Consider the following 20,914-nt stretch of genomic DNA (forward strand, 5'->3'; position numbering starts at 1 on the left):
CTTTATTTATGTGTGTGTACTTCAACATTTTAAAACAAATAAATACAAGCAGTTAACGAATCAATTTAATCCACAGTAATGGCTCATCAGCTTGAAATGCCTCTGGTAAAAAAGCAACATGATAAACAAAATTTCATTTGCGTATGGCCAATGGCCATGCCACATCAAAAGAATGTGAAAGAACTATGTAACGTGACACTGCATTAACAATGCACACAAGCAGCACAATCAGTGCACATAACCGACCGCTCCGCCGCCGCCAGTTGTCGCCGCGCCGGTGCGGTCACTCGGCCCATGTCCTCTCTGGCCAGGCAGGCGCCGATGAACGCGTTGGTGTGTTGATAAGCAGCTGCCACCTTCTCCTGGGTCATGGCAGCCATCGCTTGATTCGCCAGCTCCTCCAGGATGGCGCTCCTCCACGTTCCGATGCCACGGTGTCCTGCCGCCAGAGCCGCGCCGCGATCGTCCAGCGTATACCCTGCACCTGTCCAAGACGCTGCTTCAGGTCTGCTTTGTAGACAGAGAAACAGTTCTCAATGGGGTTCAAGAACGGCGAATACGCATCCACTTTGCCACGATGGACCAGGCGGTGGTCCTCTTTACGCTCAACCGGCGGGCCACAGCGACGTAATCGTTGCTTGATCGTTGCCATCACGGTACGCTTGGATGATTCGCTCGCGGTCCGCGGCACAAACGGAATGGCGGCGTCTCGGCATCTTGATAACGAGTGACGCAAGCACACTGACCTGGCTTGAGGTCACCTAGCCTACCGGGAACCAGTAGAGGTTCAAGTGTAAATGATATAGATGACGCCACGTGGTCAGTTTGCTACTTCAGCATAGTTTATCAACACAAAACAAAACATGTTTCATATTTTCATTGTCCTACAAAAAAATCAAATGCAAATAAAAATCAAATTATCCATTAACGAAATCCATTTTGTATTGCCTAATTCAATCGAGAAACGACTAAATTAAGTGAACTAAGACTAAATCTATTGTCAGTGTCGATATCAAATGCCCTTGTCGATATATACTGTGACACCTTTCGAAAATGAACAGCGGATAAACTAACGAAATGAAAACTGTCGTACAGTCCAAAGTAAGTCTAACACAATGCTCATTTACCGAACTGGGCCGCCTATGGTTACGGTCAATTGACTCTATGCCGACTCGCAATGAAAAAAGGTGTATCATTGAGCATCAGCAATCGGAGACGTGTCAGGATGATAAACCGCCGCAGCAGTATCAGCAGCACCAGACGGAATCGCAGGAGTCAGGAGCAAAGAGTAAAGACGCAACAGCAAGAGCAGAAAGATGCACAGCAAGATCAACTACAAGATCAGCAGCAGAATCAGGACTCCATACCTGGTAGGAGTAGGTCGGCTTGACGATGTAGCGCGACATCTCCTGGTGGAAGACGGGGGTGACCGATCCGGACATGGGCGGCACGATCCACACCCAGTCGGCCGGGCAGCCGCCGCGCAGACGCTGCTCGTTCTCCATAAACTTCATGAACGAGTCGGCCGCCGTGTGGTGGTCCACGATCGTCACGTTCGCCTCCTGCGGGCGGCGGGCGGACCAGTGACGTCATTAAGTCGGAGCCAGTGACGTCATATTTTTTGGGGGAAAGGTGTGGCTATTGGAGAATGTCGGATGCATGTGGGCATGTGTATTTACGAATGTGGAAATCATACGCACGAATGAAATATGTCAAATCCTTCTAACTTCACCGTGAATTGGCGTGCGTGCGTGCGTGCGATTGACGGCCCAGTCACCAGCTGAGGAAGTGCTTTAAGTCTCGAAAGTGATTGGGTATTCACAAGAATGCTCACTGACGTAAGCGACCTGGTGGCCTGGTCCAGTCAGGGGGAGGGGGGGGGGGAGTGAAGCTACAGGGTGGAGCAGGGAAGCAACAGAACCTGTTAGCTCAGTGGTTGCGACGACCCTCTGCAGACAGACAGGTTTCTTAGCACGTGGAGATCGTACCGATTTGGCCCATTTGCCGAGCAGACAAGAGCTGTTCGCGTCGCGAATACTCGGTATCTTTTCCGCCGAGCGTAGCAAGACCTAGACGTTTCATACGGCCGCATACGGTATAAAGGACGACTAGGGTAGCATGTTTAATGTCTTACAGTTAAATAAAGTTTATAGTCGACATGAATTTGATCTTTGGTAGTAATCACTCATCAGATACAGTCAATTCACGACTGTGGCCGTTTGACCATGACTGTGTGTTGTGACTGTCACGGGTGTTTTCGTCGAGAAGTGGACTTAAAATCATGTGAGTGCGAGTGTGTCGTATATCTGTGTGCGACAATGTCTGTATTGCATCATTGTATTGTTATAACTACATTCAAAAGCGATTCACATTCTCAAATTGCTTGGCAGCTACTGCTTAGAGCTTCTGCACTAGGTAACACCAGCGCGTGGTTGCATATCCATGAGTTTGGTGGTGACCATGACTTTTAATGTGACTGCATGAACTGGTACTAAGAATGTGGTAAGTGATATATGTTAGAGGTGGCAAAATGTGGACCCGAGGACCCGGTCCAAAGAACCAGTCTGGACCCATATGGGTCCAGACCGGTTCCTGGAAATTTTATGACGGGTCCAACCGGGTCCTACCATAAGCTATACATCGTGCACACTACACATTATTGCAAAATAAGTGAATGAAGTGAATGTTTTTTTGCACACAGTGGCTCATGAGTATTCCCAGTGGAAAATAGGCGCAACTAATGATACCTACAAGTAGTTTGTATTAATTGACATTTGGGGAACGGGTCCAACTGGTTCCGATTCCAACTTAGACCGGGTCCGACTGGTTCCAGAAATGTTCAGCCGGGTCTGGTTCGAGTCTGGTTCCCAAAATTTTCATCTTTTGCCACCTCTAATATATGTGTTAGGGGCGTTCCTGTGACCGCGACTGTGACGGTCACTGTGTCCGTGTGACTGTTACTGCGACTGAACTGAACTCTGACTATGTTACCGTGTGACTTTGACTGTGACTGTGACTGTGACTGTGACTCTGACTATGACTGTGACTGTGACTGTGACTATGTTACCTTGTGGCTCTGACTGTGACTGTGACTGTGACTGTGACTGTGACTGACCTGGTAGCTGTGGAGCACAGCCAGGTTAGCCTCCACCAGTGCCTGGTCCTTCCAAAGGTTTCGGTAGTTGGAGGTATCCAGTCCCATGTTCTTGGCGATGGGCTGCAAAATACAGACACAAATGAAATATTTCACATAACTTACGAGACGACAGCTCTTTGGGAAATGCTCAAATGCTGAATAAAACGGGATACCATTTAATTTGATATCGCTGTATTTTCATTTAATTTTAAATAACGTCTGTCTTCGGTGGCCATATTTTACGGTTCATATTTTGTTTACCTATGATTAACAACCAGATAAATTATCATTAACCCGGTTTACATAGGGTTTGTTGCAAGCTTATATCTCCGTCCGTGATGCTGCAAAAGATGCCAATGGTGCTTAACAATTTATAAAATGATCCCCTCTAAATATTTGAAGACCACTGCAACGAAATTATCGCCAAATTAACGAGCTAGAGCCTCGTCAAATATGCTATGTAAACCGGGTTATTGTCAACTAAACGTAATATAACCACTGTTCAGTGTTATATTGGACTTAAATTGACGCATCGAAAAGTTTCGGTCAGAAGTGAACTACTGAACGTCTATATTTCATGGATGAAAATTACCAAGGTACGCCATCAGGTCACGCCAGTGAGGAAATTAGGATTGATGACAACATACATCTGCAACTTCTGTCATGCAACTCGGTGTCTTGCGGGCATCTATTGTTGAAGGTAATCTATAACATTGAGCTGAAACTCATGCTGCGTTGGCCGTTTAAACCAGCCACATAGAACAATTGCATGTGCAGCACAGCTGTATGAATAATGGCTGCGATTACATCGGTATTCACGCGGCTGAACTAGTGAATCAAATACTCCACAGACGCATTGGTCTCTGCTAGCTGCAAGGCAACAGATGCAGTCCATGTGCAATGGAGCTCAATACGATATCGTAAATTGTGAATGCACCCAATACTATGTGGCTATAAAAAGTCAGGGGCTGCTTGCTTTGCTGACATCCTGGATGGAATGAACAAATATGTTGCATTCAGTAATGCTCTGGAGCTGCCAAGGCCAGGAGGCCCAACACCTGCTCAACTATTCAGCTCCCTCTGCCGCAAATTAAATTATACTCCACCGGGGACTTCATGCACACCCGGTACGAACCGGACAGCGCAGCCCACACTCCACGCCTGGGGTCACGAGCCGCGCCGACCTCGGCGACCCCACTGACCTCGAGCATGTTGTAGCGCTGCGGGTCACAGAGGTCACGCGCCGCCACCTCGGTGCTCATGTACCAGCCGCTGAAGGGGCACGCGCAGAACTCGATGCCTCCGCAGTCGAACATCATGCCGGAGACCGCCGGCAGCGCGTACCACTGCAGACCCATGTCCTTGAACCACGGGTACCTGCGCGCACAGAGAGGTAGGTAGGCGTGACGCGGGGAGATTGGGGATATGTAAAGTCAGCCTACAATAGACAGGGGCCAGAGAGATAGAACATGGGGCTTGTGCGAGCTTTTATGAACAGTGAAGATAATATGAATGCTGATTTTGCGGAAACTGAATAATTTCAATAGATTTCCAGAGAGAGCATTGGCTCGATAGATCCCTTTGTTCAATGCTCAATGCTCATGCTTCTCAAGATTGCGTTTTATGTCGCCATGGCAGCACCTATGCGTATCCACTATTATGACGCCATTAAAACTACTTATAAAACCCGCCTTCAAATGCTGGCGTTTCCATACAGTCCCCAAGAGATGAGCAGAAACGAACAGAAGATGAGACTGACGCCGATAAGAATACACAGGGAGCCGAACGTGCCCGGCCGCGCCACTCGAGCTTCGAGCTGCTCCTCAATCGGCCGGGGGGTGCTCTTTTATCTAATGAAGGCGCCGCACAGCGCCGATAAATGACGTCAAAATTCAAATGTGAGCCACAGCGTCCTATTTCAGGCGAGCAGCTAACAGTGTTTTTGCGAATAATGTGATAATCTAAGACAAAGGCAGCCACAACAAATCTGCTCGATCTTCGATAGTGCTTCTAACTCATCGTTCCAGAAAAATGCATTAGTGTTATAGTGACAAATGTTGTGTATCTCGCATCGACAAAACGTTCAAACGAAAGCACTGTGACAAATATTTTCAAAGCATCGATGCTTGATTCTAATCAGTAGTTGACTGAAACTTCAGAGGTTACAGCAGACTCGATCACAGACTGACGCATTTGACTTGTTCATGAGGTCACGCGTGAAGCCAGAAACATTCCCACCCAACAATCGAAACAAAACTTATCGTAAATCAAAACATACGTCAGCGTTTCAGTTAACAATCCTGTCGTACACTACATATATCACATCAGGCTGTATCGCGTACGCTTCCCACAAGACTTAAACACATTTTATACCCCAAACAACCCGTCGGAGCGAACCCATCGCTGAGTTTTGGGACCACAAACTCACTTGGGGTGAGAGATGTGAATGCGAAGGATGACATCTTCGGGTATATCGAAGAACTCCGGGTCCTGCCCGCTAGCAGACACGACGATCGGCAGGATGTCGAATCGCCCCTTGGGGCTCTTCCAGCCGAGCTTCTGGCACACCTGAGGGCGAGCGACACGGGGTCAGCAGACTATAGTTATACCCTCGGGAGTTGGGTTGCATGTGCTGTGGTCTGAGTTGGAGAGCATTTCCAGGGGTGAACGACATCCCGCTGTGAAGAACCGCCCGGAACTCACGATGCTGAGCTGCAAGGTGAATTAATGAATGGTTTCCGCACCATCTACTGACACTTAGCGGTTTGGATATGTTGTGATTAAAGCGGTACCCTGATAATGATGCATGCAATGGTGTGATAGATAAGCATGCTAAATATAAAAGCGGCTTCGTTAGACGCCTGGCGTCATACGGGAGTGTTCTGGTTTGTATCAGTCAAGACGATTGGTAGTTATTTCGGTGCCGACAAAATCCACTAGCGGCGTAAACTCGAGCGTAACTGATAGTACGCCGGATCACCGGTTTCTGACCGAAAACTCGTGCCATCACCGCCGAGCAGAAAATGACCATGCATAGCATTACGCTCCTGCAAGACGGTGGCAAATGGTTCGCATACCATAGTCTCAGATTTAACGGAAGATTGTCGCTACCCGGCCCTCCGCAGCGGGACTTTCACGATCAATATCACTCTCTGAGATCGGCGAGCGCGAGCGGCCGTCTTTCGATTCAGACTTGGCCCGCCCGTAACCGCATGAAAGGCGGCCGATTGTAATCTGCGTCAAGCACCGACTACGGCTGCTAAGCCGATCAGCGGGGCTCTTCAGCATGACTCCACAGTCGGAATAGCATGCCACGGCGCCAAACGGCAGCGCTGTTACGCGACCGAATAACATATTCCGCGCATTATGAGTATTGGCTGCAACACTGGCAATCGCTGAAGAAATTCCACTGGTGCCAGGACGGGAGAGAAAATGGTCAAGAATCAAGATGGAACGTCGGTCCCCATTTCCGATTCGGTGAGGAGTAAAGTGTCGCCCATGAACTCAAGCAAAAATGCCCGATTTTCTCTCGAGATGTCGAGTCCTAATGTTAATGAATTGGTGGCTGAATATCGAATACAGTGACCGAACCGGGTGTTACATGCCACGTGAAATGATTTAGTTATATGCCAAAATGCTGTCGTAGCAAAATTAAACGAGAAATGCTCACATGTGCATCCACTGCCCAACATCGATTTTATCAGCCTTTCGTCTTCATGATTAACCCTCGCCGGACCTATTGGTTTTCTACGCACGCGCCGGCCGAGAGGGGGGGGGGGTGAGGGGGAGTAGGTACGAACCCCTCGCCCTCACCATTTCGCCCCTGTTGGAGCTAGAGCGTCGCGTAAAAAACGAGCGTGTGCGCCGTTACGAGACGCAGCGAATGGTGCCCGATTTTAAGGTCCTAGGTCAACCGGTGACCTCTGAGGTCAGGTCAAGTGCCCCAAGGTACGGTTCAGTTTTTGGTGAATAACTTCGCAAAAAACGGCCGCAGAGCGCCGATTTTGGCAGCATCGTGTTCGTCTCGCTCAGGCGCGTCGAATGGTATACTTTTTGTCCGGGTCAGGTCAACTTGGGGTGTTGACCTCAGGTCAAGGTCAGGTCAGCACCCCCAGGTCACGAAGTTGGTCGAAAGGGGTCATGTCGCATGTCATTCGATTCGGCAGGTCTTCCTGAGTCCATTGGTGGCTTTCTCGTCTCGCTAGCTCAATTTGATCAAGAGTTATTGACGAAAAACTAATATGACCTTGATGACGTCATAAATGACGTCACGCAAGGTCAACATTGCAAAAGTGACGCATCTTACCTTGCAAGGAGTGCATAAAATCACGATTCTGTGTGCTTGAGATAGTTGGAGATCGTTCCCGGCGCCAGAATAGCAGTTTTCATTTTTCCCCATTGACTTATAATGGTGAGGTCACGAAAATGAGAGGGCGTTGCGAAGTTGCGACATCTGAAGACCGTGCAGAGGTTCACTTATGACGTCATAGGTCAGTGACCTGACCTGACCCAAAAATGCGGTTGGTGTCAAAAGATGCGGCTTGGATCAAAGGTCAGGTATGCCAAGTTTCAGCTCTCTATCGCCAGCGTGTTCGGAGCTATCGCGAAAAAACCCTATGGGGGGGGGGCGGCACCCGCCCCCCCCTCGGCCGGCGAGGGTTAAGACGTCTAGATACTCATTCATTTTGTCATTACCTTCATTCCTCATCCTCATCCTCATCATCATCATCATCATCATCATCATCATCATCATCATCATCATCATCATCATCATCATCATCATCATCATCATCATCATCATCATCAGGACCATCACAAGACCTTTCTTGAAACACACACTCCGTTCCTCCAAACTGCTGACCCGCCACCTGGCGGCAGGTCACTGACCCCTCTGACCCCTCCGACTGACCTCAGTGAACTCGACGTTGGCAGGGTCGCCGGTGATGGTGCCGTCCTCGTTGCGGTATCCGGCGTACGAGACCAGCTGCATGTTCCACACGCGGTAGTCGTGCTTGCCGTCCGTGCGCTGAGGGAACACCGTGATGGCCGATCTGCCGCCAGACACCAGTGACGTCAGAGGGTGTGTGTGTGTGTGTGACGTCAGTGGGAAGCGCCGTGGTTTCGCAAGATTTAGTTGAAAGGTACGTGGTCGCCGACCGTTCTAACGTGACGCCGGCTCAACAAAACATGTTAAATTTGTGAGCTACGAAACATTTAGCGCGCATGAATGTACCGCGATCCCCACGCCGTTCACTACCTGAGGTTTCCCTTGTTGGTGGTGTACTTGATGTGGTTGCAGATGGCGTCGAACATCTGACCAGCGGTGGTGACCGAGCGCGCGTCAAACAGCTGAAGAGAAAACAACATCGGCGTCAACAGGATGTCATTGAAGGAGAGCGCTCAGAGTGAGGGAAAATGAGGGATGTCGCCCCCTCGGGAAAAAGCACTTTGACGGTGAATACCAAGACCAGCTACAGAAAAGGAATCAGTCATATGACGGCTAAACAACGTAACATCTTGATCGATTCACCATATGTGCTTACGTTCGTAGTGTGAACGTAGTGTGTGTTTACGTTCTGCATATTTCTAATGTTTATTTAATACTCCACTCATCAAGAAACAAAAGTCAAAACCAGTCAATTATTTATCCCAATAAGAGCAGAAATTTGTCTATATGACGCTCCCACTGCCATCACTTACCGTGAGCTTGTTCCACTGGATGCGGCCGATGCAGCGGTAAGCGTTCCTCCAGGCCATCTTGGCGCCGTAAGTCAGCTCCTGGGTGGTCAGCTGGTAGGTGCCCGTCTTGGCGACCTCGGCCTGGATCTGCTCCCAGCGCGCCTGGTGAAACCCACTCGGGGGCCTGTCGGAGGGACCGGTGTTAGTCGAATGTTGTTCAGGCGGTAAGGTGGTTTTGAGCTTTGAAGCTTTCATTACGTTTATCGATAAAGTGGATATTAGCCGTTTTCACGACGGGCTATCTGGCGAATGCACCTAATCTGACCAAATCTGCACCAAATCTCTTTTGCAATAAATATATTCGTATCAGAAATTTATTTTAATGTTTCAAGCGACAATAATGTCTAATAGTTTCAAAAAATGAGGTATGCAAGCATCTGTGCAGCCCAAACTAATAACGTTAAGAAACACACTGAACCTAATTTGACCAAATATGCACCAGATCTGCACCTAATCTGCACCAAACGTGTACCAAATGGCCGTCGTGAAAACGGCTATTAGTGGTCTTTTAACTCGTGCGAAAGTATGCATCAATATCGGCTGGCCATTGTGTTAGAAGGGCTGGCAATCTTTTGGTGTCAGCTAGTGCGAGATATTATAAAGTTAAGCTAAGACCACGGCATAACAAGGTAAAATTTGGGACATTGTTAGCGGTAACATAAAATGGTGGGGTAATAAACCCATTTCCTACATGCCGGGGTATGTCTTAAGCACAGCACGAGCCGGGCAGTAAAACTATGACCAAGAAACTCTCGGTGTCAAAATGGCATGTTATTTGATAGGCCGGGCAGTAAACAAATGTTTACTGCCCGGGTTTACTGCCCAGGGCAATGACCTCTAAACTACAGTTTATCGGATTAGCCCAGAGGCATAATTGACAGGGAATATATAATTGACATCATTATTGCATGATATTTGCCGCGTAAAATAAGAAAACTAACATTTTTGGGTAAAAAAATAGCTGCTCTGCTTATCAAAGGTTTTGAAATATTTTGTATTGGTTACAAAGCCGAAATTATGGTAAGATATGCGCCTATTTAATCGAAATCCGTTATCGCTTGCTGTCTTATCTTCGTTTGATATGTCCACTGATACCTTGGGCCTAAGTTATTGCGTCATTATTTGAAAGTTGTAGTCCTTTCCTCGAAACAAACATGTAAAATAAGGAAAATATAGGGTGAATAGGTCAAAAACGCCCCCAGTAAGCGCGAAACCTTCTGACACTCAACCTAACCCAGATTACTCAAACCTTTGGGCACCATCATGTAGCTCATTCTTTTTACTACGCTTTGAGACCAAGAAAAGACACTTGCGTGTGGTATTTAACCCCCAAAAAAGGTTTCCGCATACCCTTACAAAAGGGCGTTTTGCCCCACACCCTGGGTAATACGCCCACACCCATGTGCAAAGCGCCCCCACCCCATCCATCAACAGAGAAAATGATGAACATGGCACAACTTGACGTCATTCTGACGTCATTTGTGGTCAACCTATCATAGCCTTTGGAATAAAATGTTGTTGCAATGTGTAAAATGGATGCCCGGAGGAGTCCTGAAAGTTTGGTGACGATATCTGCAGTCGTTTAGGATGTATCAGCAAAAAAGGACAGGGAGAGGCCTTTTCGGCCCCGACCTACAGGGCGCTGCCCTGCACTCTCACCACCGTGCAAAACGCCCCCCTTTCAGAAAACTGGGGGCGTCTTGCCCCATGCATCGAGTAGGCGTCTTTCCCCATCCACTCCATTTCCGGTCAACAAAATATTGACAAAAAACGCGCCACTAACGCCACAGCATAATAAATTCAACAGAATGACAATAAAACGCAGTTTTGAGTGATGTGCACAATAGCAAGTTTTGTGAAATAAAGAGGGCATCAAAAGCTTAGGAATCTTCTGTAAAAACAACAAAAACAACACCCAAAACCAACATCAGCACCTACCCACGCTGCTCCCCAAGACGCAGAACCGGAAATAGAGAACTACGTAAACAAGCAGCTGACTGTTCTGAAAGACAGGATAAAACACCTATCCGCCGATAAGATCTACGATTTTTTTAGGGGAGGCGTTTAACCCAGGGGTGCGTTTTCCCCACAGTTACCCTAATGTATTTCACGAAAGTTTAGTCATAGAGCATCAACAAAGTATGATTACATAAATAAAGAAAAGATTCTTGCAAGAGCACTGGAAAATTCACGTTATATCACAGGAACATTATACCTTCTTCTTGTCCTTATGTCGTGGTAAAATATTCATGGATTATGTTCCTTAGATATCCAGTTGTTATGCCATTCTGAGTTGATATTTTCAGACGCGATTCTTTTTGAAGAAAGGTATTTTGACGCATTTTCTTCTATAAATTTCCTTATCCACAGCAGAAGCGCAATCACTGTTAGGAAATTATAGACAAAACAATTGTATAAAAGTGTCACCAAAACTAGTCGAAACTACTAAGCAGGTATGCGGCATGTAGGAAAAATCTTACTGACCTCAGCCGTACGAAATTATTTGGAAACTCGGCTTGCAAAATTTGACTCCGGCCCTCGTGCTCCGCACTCGGGCCTCCGTCAATTTTGCAAACCTCGTTTCCAAATAATTTCGTCGGCCCGGTCAGTAATATATAACAATAACGCATTCCTACATTTTCGGGCGCCTAGTCTCTGTCGCACCTGTTCATGGAACGGTAGTAGCCGTCGATAAACTCCTTGGCCTCCTGCAGGAGCACCTCCTGGGAGCGAGGAGTGCCACGAGGTCGATCCTGGTGCTCCGGAGAGCGAGGGAACATCACACTGCCCCCGCAGTGCTTCGGCTGACACGGTGTGTCCTGAGAATACGCGCAGAACACACACACGTGAGCACAGTGGAGACAGGCGTCGATAGTTCTGGTCAAACACTCGAAGATTCAAACAGCCGTCGGTGAAAGATGATGAGCGATTGGTGAAACCGGCACCAGAGCGAGCCGCTACGGGACGGTATACCGTGGAACGAGGTAGGAGCGTGAAAGGTGTGTTGTTTGGGCAGCTCGTTTCGTGAATCGATACCTACTGACACTTCATTTCGCACCGGGACACTTCGGTGCCAATGATAGAAAGACGGTCATTTACCCTCACCAAAGCCCCAGACCTCCATCAATTTTCTGCTTAGCGTATGGCGGTTGAAGCAATATGACCCCCTTCGCAGTTCCAGTTCTGAGCTAGATTTTCGCACAAAAAATGAGCGTGGCAACCGGTGACCCGTGACCCGTGACCCGTGTAAGTACACCTCTTCTGTGACAACGGAAGAGGTGTACTTACACCTCTTGATAAGGCCTCTGGTCTAACGGTGACGTCCGCTAAGGTCAGGTCAGCGACCTTAACGTCAGCTTTGGGATTTTGCTAAATACCATCGGTAAATTTGGTCGCAGAGCCGCGAATATCTGTATTATAGTACTTACCTTGCCTAGCCAACATTATAAAATCACAAATGACGTAGGTTATTCATAACGTCATGTGTTGTTAAACACAAGGTCAATCTTGCACCTGTGGTCATGGGATTACAAAATAAGGGTATGAAACCATATTTTTTGGCGGCTCCAAATTATGTAGATGACATAACTTGCAGCGCAAAATTTACGTGCCGAATCACATATGGCGGTACATAGTGGTCTGTGACTTAGTAATTCCTCGTTTAGTTAAATCCCAAAAGGATGTAGCGTGACCGACCAGACCTCAAGTGATCCATGCAAAAAATCCCAGACAGAAATAGTACCTACATACGCGGGTCCTACTTTTTCGGAAGATTCATCTCGGCCCAGTAAACGGTTTGTCGGTAATGCAAAATCACCACTCCTTTGGACCGTGTAGATGATTACTTATGACGTCATAGGTCAGTGACGTCACATAAATGCAAATAGGATCGGTACCAAAAGGTCAGCTTAGAACCAACGATCGATATATAGGCCCAACTTCGGCCCTACGTCGAATGCACTTCGAGCAATCCCGAGAATACGAAATAGGGTAGGGCACTCGTTACCCTTCAGCCGGCGAGGAGCTGATTTAAAGCGTAACTGAACGTAAAACTCTTTCCAATATTTAATATATTTAGTTTCCCACATACTTTACATCATATGGCACATCTTCTTAGTTCCATGCTGACATTACAAAGTGTACATGCATGTGCAATGTGCATGTACATGCATGCGATTGAAAAATGCTACATGTTTCATAAATTTCATCTTACGTAAGTGCACGACCGTTTCGTTTGCAGCGAAATAAATGATCTGTAGCGCGCGACAGTTTGGTGTGATGAATTGCAGAATGCTATTCAATTCTGTCACCAAATAATAAATGAACAGGTCAGACGGCCTCTGTTAAAGCCGGGCATCGTCAAAGATCGCGTTATTTCTTTAAATTCATATTGAATATTGCAATGGATTGATATGGTTTCTGTCAATATGACGGCAGCGCTAAGATAAAGTAACGCGTTCCTTCGATTGGAACAATATATCGTTGAACGGTACATAAGTTTAGTCCCGTGATGTTTTCATACCTCATGTTGGCGACATGCCTACAGTTCAAAGACTGTGTTCATCAGAAGCAATGCATACCAAAGGCAAAGAAATCAGTGAATACTGAACCAAAGCGAGGGAAACGAAACCCAAGCAGCAGTGAGGATGCAATTTTTTGTAATAATTGTTTTTATATGCATGGACTCGTCCCAAATAATCAGATTAACTTTCTTAAATCAATTGAACCTCTGACTACACACTTACGTGTATCTATGTATCAACTACTTCCTGCATGCGTATAGGTAGCTTATATGTAAGTGACATTAAATGATCTTAAATAAGCCTATAGATTGCTGAGAAGACACCAATCAACATTTTTCAACACCGTCCCCCTCGGCCCTCGCAATCCTCGGAAATCACGTGACCATTTCTCCACCAATAACCGGTTGGGGTGATGGGTGATGACGCGATATTACCACTTGCCCGCCCACATACAGTCTCGGCGCAATAATACTATATCCGATACGGCAGGAACCCGGTAAGGATCTGGCTGCAGAATCTGGTCAACGAATATAGCGGCAAGTATCACCGCTACCCTGCATTGGATTCATGATGCACCAGCGTCAAGGGCTGCATGTGCTCAGAAAACTATCGACACATGACCGACACTGTACCTTATAGTTAAGAATTAATGCAAACTGGCTTGTCATCACTAATTCTAATTCATTAAGGATATAGTACGTGTGAAAATTTGAGTTAAAAAGCTTCATCGAAAAAGTCAATAAGTTTGAGCACTTCTAGCGCCATGAGAGACTGCCAAAAGTTTGTTAAGCGATGAATGTAATAAAAAGCTATAGGTATAAGGTATTTGTCTTTTTACACATTAAAGGAGAATCGTATCTTCTTCAGGAGGCATTAGAGAAGACCAACCGACCCCAGCCTTCGTACGAACAAGCCTGTAACGTTTTTGATGGGGTCTTTACACCGGTAAATATGCTGAGAAACGTATTATTACGTTGAGAAAACTTCAGCCCTTACAGGCTGAACTTAACTTATCTTGATGTATCTGGGTGACCGCATGACAGGGATATAAGCGTCATCTTCCTTACATTTGCAACGACTTGAACCGATGGCGCTGAATTTTAACCCGGTCATTGGGCACCTACTAACCGATGCATTCCCATGTTTCAGTTTCACTGTTGAGGTACTAACGCACGTTCCTATACAGGACCCGTTTTACAGCTGAAGAACGGCTCGACTGATTGATTACGCTCAAAGTTGTTTTGCCGTTAGTTACCGGCTAGATAAGTGACCCGCACAAGGCAGTTGGGTCTTATTTGGCACTGGGCGCTATTTTGCGCACATAAGATACTAATAATTATGGTTAGGAGAAGCTCGTCTAAGTAGTCTTAAAATGAATTACACATAATGTTGGTGAATCAGAGAATGGGATCAATGCAAGCGATACAGTTCTGGAAAAATATGGGAGGCTATATGTGTGCCCATATTATCAAATAATTTGATAATTTGATTTGATTTGATAATTTGCTATGACAGTGCTCCGATGACCTTATTCCGATTTAATTTGATTCAAAGATTAATGATTTTCTCACTGAAGTAATAACGATAATTCAACCCAGGAATACAACATATCTATGAGCCCATAAGAACTGAAAAAGGCAAAACGGTTGAGGAGGCTCAACTCATGGCCCTTATCAGCAGAAACGCTTATGCGGCAAATCATCGCTGGGTTTTATCACGTTTTTTTCCGACAAGATGTGTCTCTTATATTTCTAAAAGAATACCGATAAAAGAATCACTTTCGACATGCTTCAACTGATGTTGACTGACGAACACTGTCCATTGGCGTTGGTAAGACCGCCATCTAAAAATTTCCACCCACCTCATGGGCCTGGTTGCAGAGCGTGTCGACAAACTCCTGGCCGTTCTGATAGTTCTTCAGCTTCATGAACTTCCTGTTCATCGGATGGTACTTGGACGAGCCGAAGCCGGTGAACGGGCAGCCCGAAGGCACCGTGTCCGTTTGTTCGGGAGTCTCCTTCATGGCTCAACTCACGGAGCGGCGGTGACACGAGGTGGTGACACGGGCGGTGACACGGGGCGGTGACACGGGGCGGTGACACGGGGCGGTGACACAGGGTAGTGACACGGGCCGTGGCACGGGCGGTGACACGGGGCAGTACGGGACGGGACGGCGCGGACGGGGGCGCGCCAGCGACGCGAGTGGCGCTGGACGGCCCGTCAGCCGGTTATATGGCCATCCACCTGGCGCCCCGCCCCCCGCCCCCGCCCCCGCTCCGGCGACGTTCACAGTGCGGCCCATGGCGGCCGCGGGCCGGACTTCCCCGCACGGAGGATGGAGTCGTCGGTACTGTAGACGCCGCCGCTCGGAAAAAGACGTAAAATAATGCAGAAATAAATATAAACAAAAGGAGATATGCAAATAACAATTACTATTTGAAACATTAAACATCATTACGGAGCGAGCGAAGAGAGCGGCTCTTCATCTGGTACACATTTGGTGTAGATCAGGTACAGATTTGTTGCAGATTTGGTCAAATTAGGTTTATTGTGTTTCTTAAAAGTTGTCCGTTTCGGTTGCACAGATGCTTATGAACCTCATTTTTTCAAATCATCACACGTTATTTTCGATTGAAATACTGAAATTAATTCATGATACGATATTTGTTGTATAGGAGATTTGGTGCAGATTTGGTCAATGTTATTACAGTCAGATTTGCGGATTGGTTGTTTATTATGCCTCGCATCCGTTTTCCCATACATTTCCGGTTTGTAGAATAAATAATACCTTCACGCCGTGAGACTAAACGCTCTACCAATTAAATTCTTAACGCCTTAGAGATTGGTTCATATGCCTTCTTCGATGGATTTCGTGACAAGACAGTTTTATGAAAAGCCGATCCCCTAAAGAAATGATGTGTCAAATTACCTTGCATGCGTACAAGAACCGCGCATAACGGTGCGTGCTAATTCTACTCCATAAGAAAATATGATACAAAAAATAGGTCTTCTTATTCTAGCTTCGTGTCCGGGCCAAAAATGTTACCCCTGGCTCTGGGCCATGGATGCTACAGAAAAACAACAACGACGAAAACAGGGGAAAATGCCTAGAGAAGAAACTATTTCGTGGCGTCGTCTTAGGTTCTGTCACATACATAGGTACACAACTCCCTTCAGGTAAAATAGATTGGGGCCCTGAAAGTGAAATGAGCAGCATATGACCCAAAAAACACATGCCCATCCGCATCGCCAACATTACGCATGCAAACATACATAAGCATATTAGCCGACGCGTCGCGCAGTTTCTAAATCCAGACTTCCCCGTACCGGGGGTGCCCGCCCGACTGCTGTATTTTCACGTGGGCCTTTCCTGAGTGACTGGCCGGAGGGTCTGCTGAGCGCAGTTGATGGCGCCGCTGTTCACCTCACTGCGGCACAGTTGTCACGTCAGCGGTGTGCCGGCGCGCTGTGCCCTTAGCACGTGCTCGGCGATCGGTGGTACGAGTAACCTTCATATACCAATTTTCTTTTGGCGCGACTCGGTCTCGACTCCTTTCACGCCCTCTGTCGATCAGCGTCCTGCATAGGGTCAGTACCGTGATTTCCCGCTGAAAGACGAGACGGACTGATGAAAGGAGGAGACAATGGGTTGGGAGGGAAGATAATGTAATAGTGGGGGAGTGGGGAGGAGGTGGGGAAAGATGTTCCCTCTGTGATGGTTTGTCAGCAAAGGGAAGGGTGCAGTTCGTGGGGCGCCGCCGCCTGTAGTCACTTCCACGTCAGTGCAATGTCTGGCCGACCGCTAGGTGTCACTGGGTGTTTCATATGAGTCATGGGTTCACACGATGCCGCCGCCGAGTACGTACGGGCGTTTGCGGCGTCGATGTGTGTATGGCTGTGGGCCTCGCCGTTCTAATGAATCTTACAGTCTCATCCGATCCAGTAAGGTGCCATTAGCACGTGCTCGGCGATCGGTGGTACGAGTAACCTTCATATACCAATTTTCTTTTGGCGCGACTCGGTCTCGACTCCTTTCACGCCCTCTGTCGATCAGCGTCCTGCATAGGGTCAGTACCGTGATTTCCCGCTGAAAGACGCCAAAGAAATTGCCAAATGTATGGGAGTGCGGCGCAATGGCTCATTCTCTTCGGGAAGGGCAGTGTAGGGACTTGGTGCCGGCTGGCGGCCTGTCTGTGTGCACTGACATCTGTGCACACCCTTGACGCGTCCCTGCGTGGACGCTGACCGCTGTGCACGTCCGGCGCCTCGGGCACACGGTGGACGATCGCAACCGGCCGGTGAGTCGCGCCGGTCATTCGGTGCCAGGACTTAAAACAGGCTGTGTCGATGGACAAGTTTCTCAGTACCTTACTCACTGCCAGCGGATAGATGAGTTCAGTGGGAGTGCGACACTGCGACGGTCACCGGACCGGTGAGAGGCAGATAGGCGCGAGGTCCAGTGTAGGTGTGACGGTCAGTTGACATGCTCGTGGCGGCAATGCAGCATGCAGTCATTCTAGCACCCACAGAGTGGCATACGGCCAGCAGTGACCTGACTCCAGCCCAGATGGCCCGCTGCAGACCCGGTGCAAGACGACCCCCGATCAGCTACGGACCTGCGGTCCGGGCGCCGGGCCAAAGGCCGCTACGCCACGGTCACGGTCAGCTGACGTCATGGCGGATGAGTCACCCGGGCCGCCTCACGGCGCAGTGACGGTTACGTGACACGCCCGCGCCTGCGCCGCTGGCGGCCACGTGGCTACCAGCAGTTGCTGTCGCTGCCGCCGCGGCGCCACCAGCGCTGGAGGTGTCCACACCTACCGCTGACGTCACGATCACGCGATCGCTGGGCAGAGGTCACACGATTGCTGATCGCTCCCGCCAAGATGGCGTCAGGGTGGCTTGGCCTTGGGTGCACAGAGACATTAGGTCATGCACGTGGACAGGTCTATGAACACAACAAGATGCGAGGCTAGCAGTCTGGTGGCAGCATAAATCGTAACTCCCCGAAATGGGGCACGAGCATAACTGCGTATACGGTCGGTGATACTGTCGGCCGTTGGAGAGCTCTGGCCTGAACAATAATGGCCGACGTGCAGCCCTGTCCTAGGGCCAGTCGGTCGTGGCGGCCAGTAGGGCGGCAGCGGAAATGCAGGATACGACCCACCTTATTTGCGCTTAGTGGCAATCTGCAATCGTCGGCAGGCAGCACAAAGATGTTCCCTCTGTGATGGTTTGTCAGCAAAGGGAAGGGTGCAGTTCGTGGGGCGCCGCCGCCTGTAGTCACTTCCACGTCAGTGCAATGTCTGGCCGACCGCTAGGTGTCACTGGGTGTTTCATATGAGTCATGGGTTCACACGATGCCGCCGCCGAGTACGTACGGGCGTTTGCGGCGTCGATGTGTGTATGGCTGTGGGCCTCGCCGTTCTAATGAATCTTACAGTCTCATCCGATCCAGTAAGGTGCCAGAACCGTCCGCCCTCATCCGGCCCCATGAGGTGAGCCGTGAGGTCAGCCGCCGCTCCCTGAGGTTGCAGAGACGGGACAGTACCGCTGATAGGAGGCGGAACTGAGTCACCTGCTGACTTGCTGCACATTGCACATTATCGGAAAGCATCCAGGGCATACCGCACACACCATGCTGACTTGGGAGAGCTAAAAATGTACAGTCGAAGTGGGAGGGGAGTCCCTGTGGTTTTCTGTATGATGCATTACATTGATCTCGTGTATGCGAAGTTGATACGATTTTCATCTTTTTGATTGTAAGCAGCGAACAAAGAATGCCTCACAATGAGACTATTTGAAGCTCTACCCGAGTGAGCTGAATAGACCCTTTTAGCAGCATGCGCGTGAGCAGTCATGTGCAAATACTTCCCCTGAAAACGAGCAGCCTTTCTTTGAGTCATTGAAACTCCATTAGTGAGCGCGCTACGCTTGATGCTCGTTTTTCAGAGCGGGTTATCATACGAGTATGCTCATTGCTCATGTGTTCCTTCCGGCCTCGAATCCCCCCGTTAGTCTCTTCTTTGATAACGCAGCTATCACCACTAGCTCAAGTGGATGCTTTGGCGTGCTGAACTCCGCCTTTTGTCTCCTCGCGCAACGCCAGCACAAGTCAAATGATTGTAGTTAATTCATAGCAGTTTTTATCATCTGCTAACAACCTCGCTTTGTTTACCACAATCACGCCGTCGAGAGCGTCAGGTGCTGGGTCACAAACGCCCGACAGTTTCCGCATCTGAGGGGTACGCGATGACAGGATGCCGACGCGAACCGGCCGGGGATGGTGCCCGCTCAGCAGAAACGTTATCAGCACTGAATGCCCCTGAAATGTAAAGAACGGCTCAGATGCACCATATTCCTTACCTTTATACCGAAGAATTCGGTAGGCTGCACCATGCGTTCTCTGGTGGTTCTCCTGCTCATCGGTCTTACCACTGCTGCAGAGTCGTGAAGGAGCCCTATACGGGTTGTCCTGCATCAATATGGCTCATTCGGCAGCCACGGCTCATCCAGCAACTCTGGCTTATCGGCATCTGCGACTCATCCGGCAGCCATGGCTCATCCGGCATCTCTGGCTCATGCGGCATATCTGGCTTACTCGGCGGTGCGAGCTACTTCCATGACTCTGGTTCCTCCGGTAGAATCAGCCCCCCCCCCTGCTGAGGACTCTGGCTCCTCCAGTAGTAGCAAACCCCCCACCCCCCGTTGCTGGGGGCTCTGGCTCCGATTCCTCGCTGTTTGACTTCAAGATCAATGTCACGTAGAGGTCAAATGCTGCAGGATAGGCACCGGAGGAAGTTGAGACAGCATCAACATGGACGACCGCTCCGGCGCGATTGTTTACCAACAACCAAGGATAGGAGCACACACCCATGCAGTGCGCATTTGGCTCCTATGGTAAAGATATAGCAAACCATGATAGTGCACCTGCTGCATACTGAATGTATAGGAAAGTACAGGGTGTTCCAAAAGTTTTGAAGCTTTTTATTTTTGTCGTATGACCGTGCTATGTCACCGGTTAAGGCAAACGATACCTAAAACGAAAAACTAAAGAGCATGAACGGAAGTTTTGTGTTTTCATGCTCATGTAGAGCACTACGTCAGTCAGGTGGCCCCCGCTGTGAGTCACACAAGAATGAGCGAGAGAGCGCGCGCTCTCCGCTGTCAAGTTCTCCGATTTGCAACACTCCAGTGTCTCCATGCCCGTTTTCTTGTCGGCTTCAGTCTTGTTCCCTGAAGCGGACCACGTAACGGCGCATTGCATTCCCCGAGGGTACATTAGCAGCAAAAAAGTTTACTTGTCGGAAGGCCTTTTGGGTTGCTTTCACGCATCTATTTCGAAAATATAGCTCGACTTCTCGAGCGCGCTAGGAAACAGTCCATTGCATTTTTTTAATTAACGCAGTATTTTGGGGCTAACATAAATATCAACCTGGGGCAAATCACATCATGCATCAGAAACTTTTGTACATGTTGTTTATAAACTACCAGCTTTTATTTATTTTTATCCTTG

At 48.4% G+C, this 20,914-nt stretch overlaps 1 protein-coding gene across 2 annotated transcripts in view; it reads right to left on the bottom strand.

Moving 5' to 3' along the window:
• The window catches only part of LOC122390346 (nitric oxide synthase-like protein), a 31,828-nt gene extending 13,101 nt beyond the window's left edge, over nucleotides 1–18,727 (bottom strand). Inside the window, exons 1-10 of one of the 2 annotated variants that reach the window (XM_043383202.1) lie at nucleotides 18,567–18,727; nucleotides 15,260–15,449; nucleotides 11,540–11,694; nucleotides 8,837–8,999; nucleotides 8,394–8,485; nucleotides 8,046–8,187; nucleotides 5,565–5,704; nucleotides 4,339–4,513; nucleotides 3,116–3,217; nucleotides 1,368–1,562 (exon numbers count right to left, since the gene is read on the bottom strand). In XM_043383202.1, the coding sequence (XP_043239137.1) occupies nucleotides 1,368–1,562; nucleotides 3,116–3,217; nucleotides 4,339–4,513; nucleotides 5,565–5,704; nucleotides 8,046–8,187; nucleotides 8,394–8,485; nucleotides 8,837–8,999; nucleotides 11,540–11,694; nucleotides 15,260–15,421 (1,326 nt within the window). In that variant the 5' untranslated portion in view covers nucleotides 15,422–15,449; nucleotides 18,567–18,727. Of the gene's footprint in view, nucleotides 1–1,367; nucleotides 1,563–3,115; nucleotides 3,218–4,338; nucleotides 4,514–5,564; nucleotides 5,705–8,045; nucleotides 8,188–8,393; nucleotides 8,486–8,836; nucleotides 9,000–11,539; nucleotides 11,695–15,259; nucleotides 15,450–18,565 lie in introns of both variants that reach the window. The other variant, XM_043383203.1, reaches the window with a different exon arrangement.
• Nucleotides 18,728–20,914: the final 2,187 nt, after the last annotated feature.

This window comes from Amphibalanus amphitrite, unplaced genomic scaffold (genome assembly GCF_019059575.1).
Source record: "Amphibalanus amphitrite isolate SeventyFive unplaced genomic scaffold, NRLGWU_Aamphi_draft 000392F_arrow, whole genome shotgun sequence".
In the NCBI taxonomy this organism is placed as follows: Eukaryota; Metazoa; Arthropoda; class Thecostraca; order Balanomorpha; family Balanidae; genus Amphibalanus; species Amphibalanus amphitrite.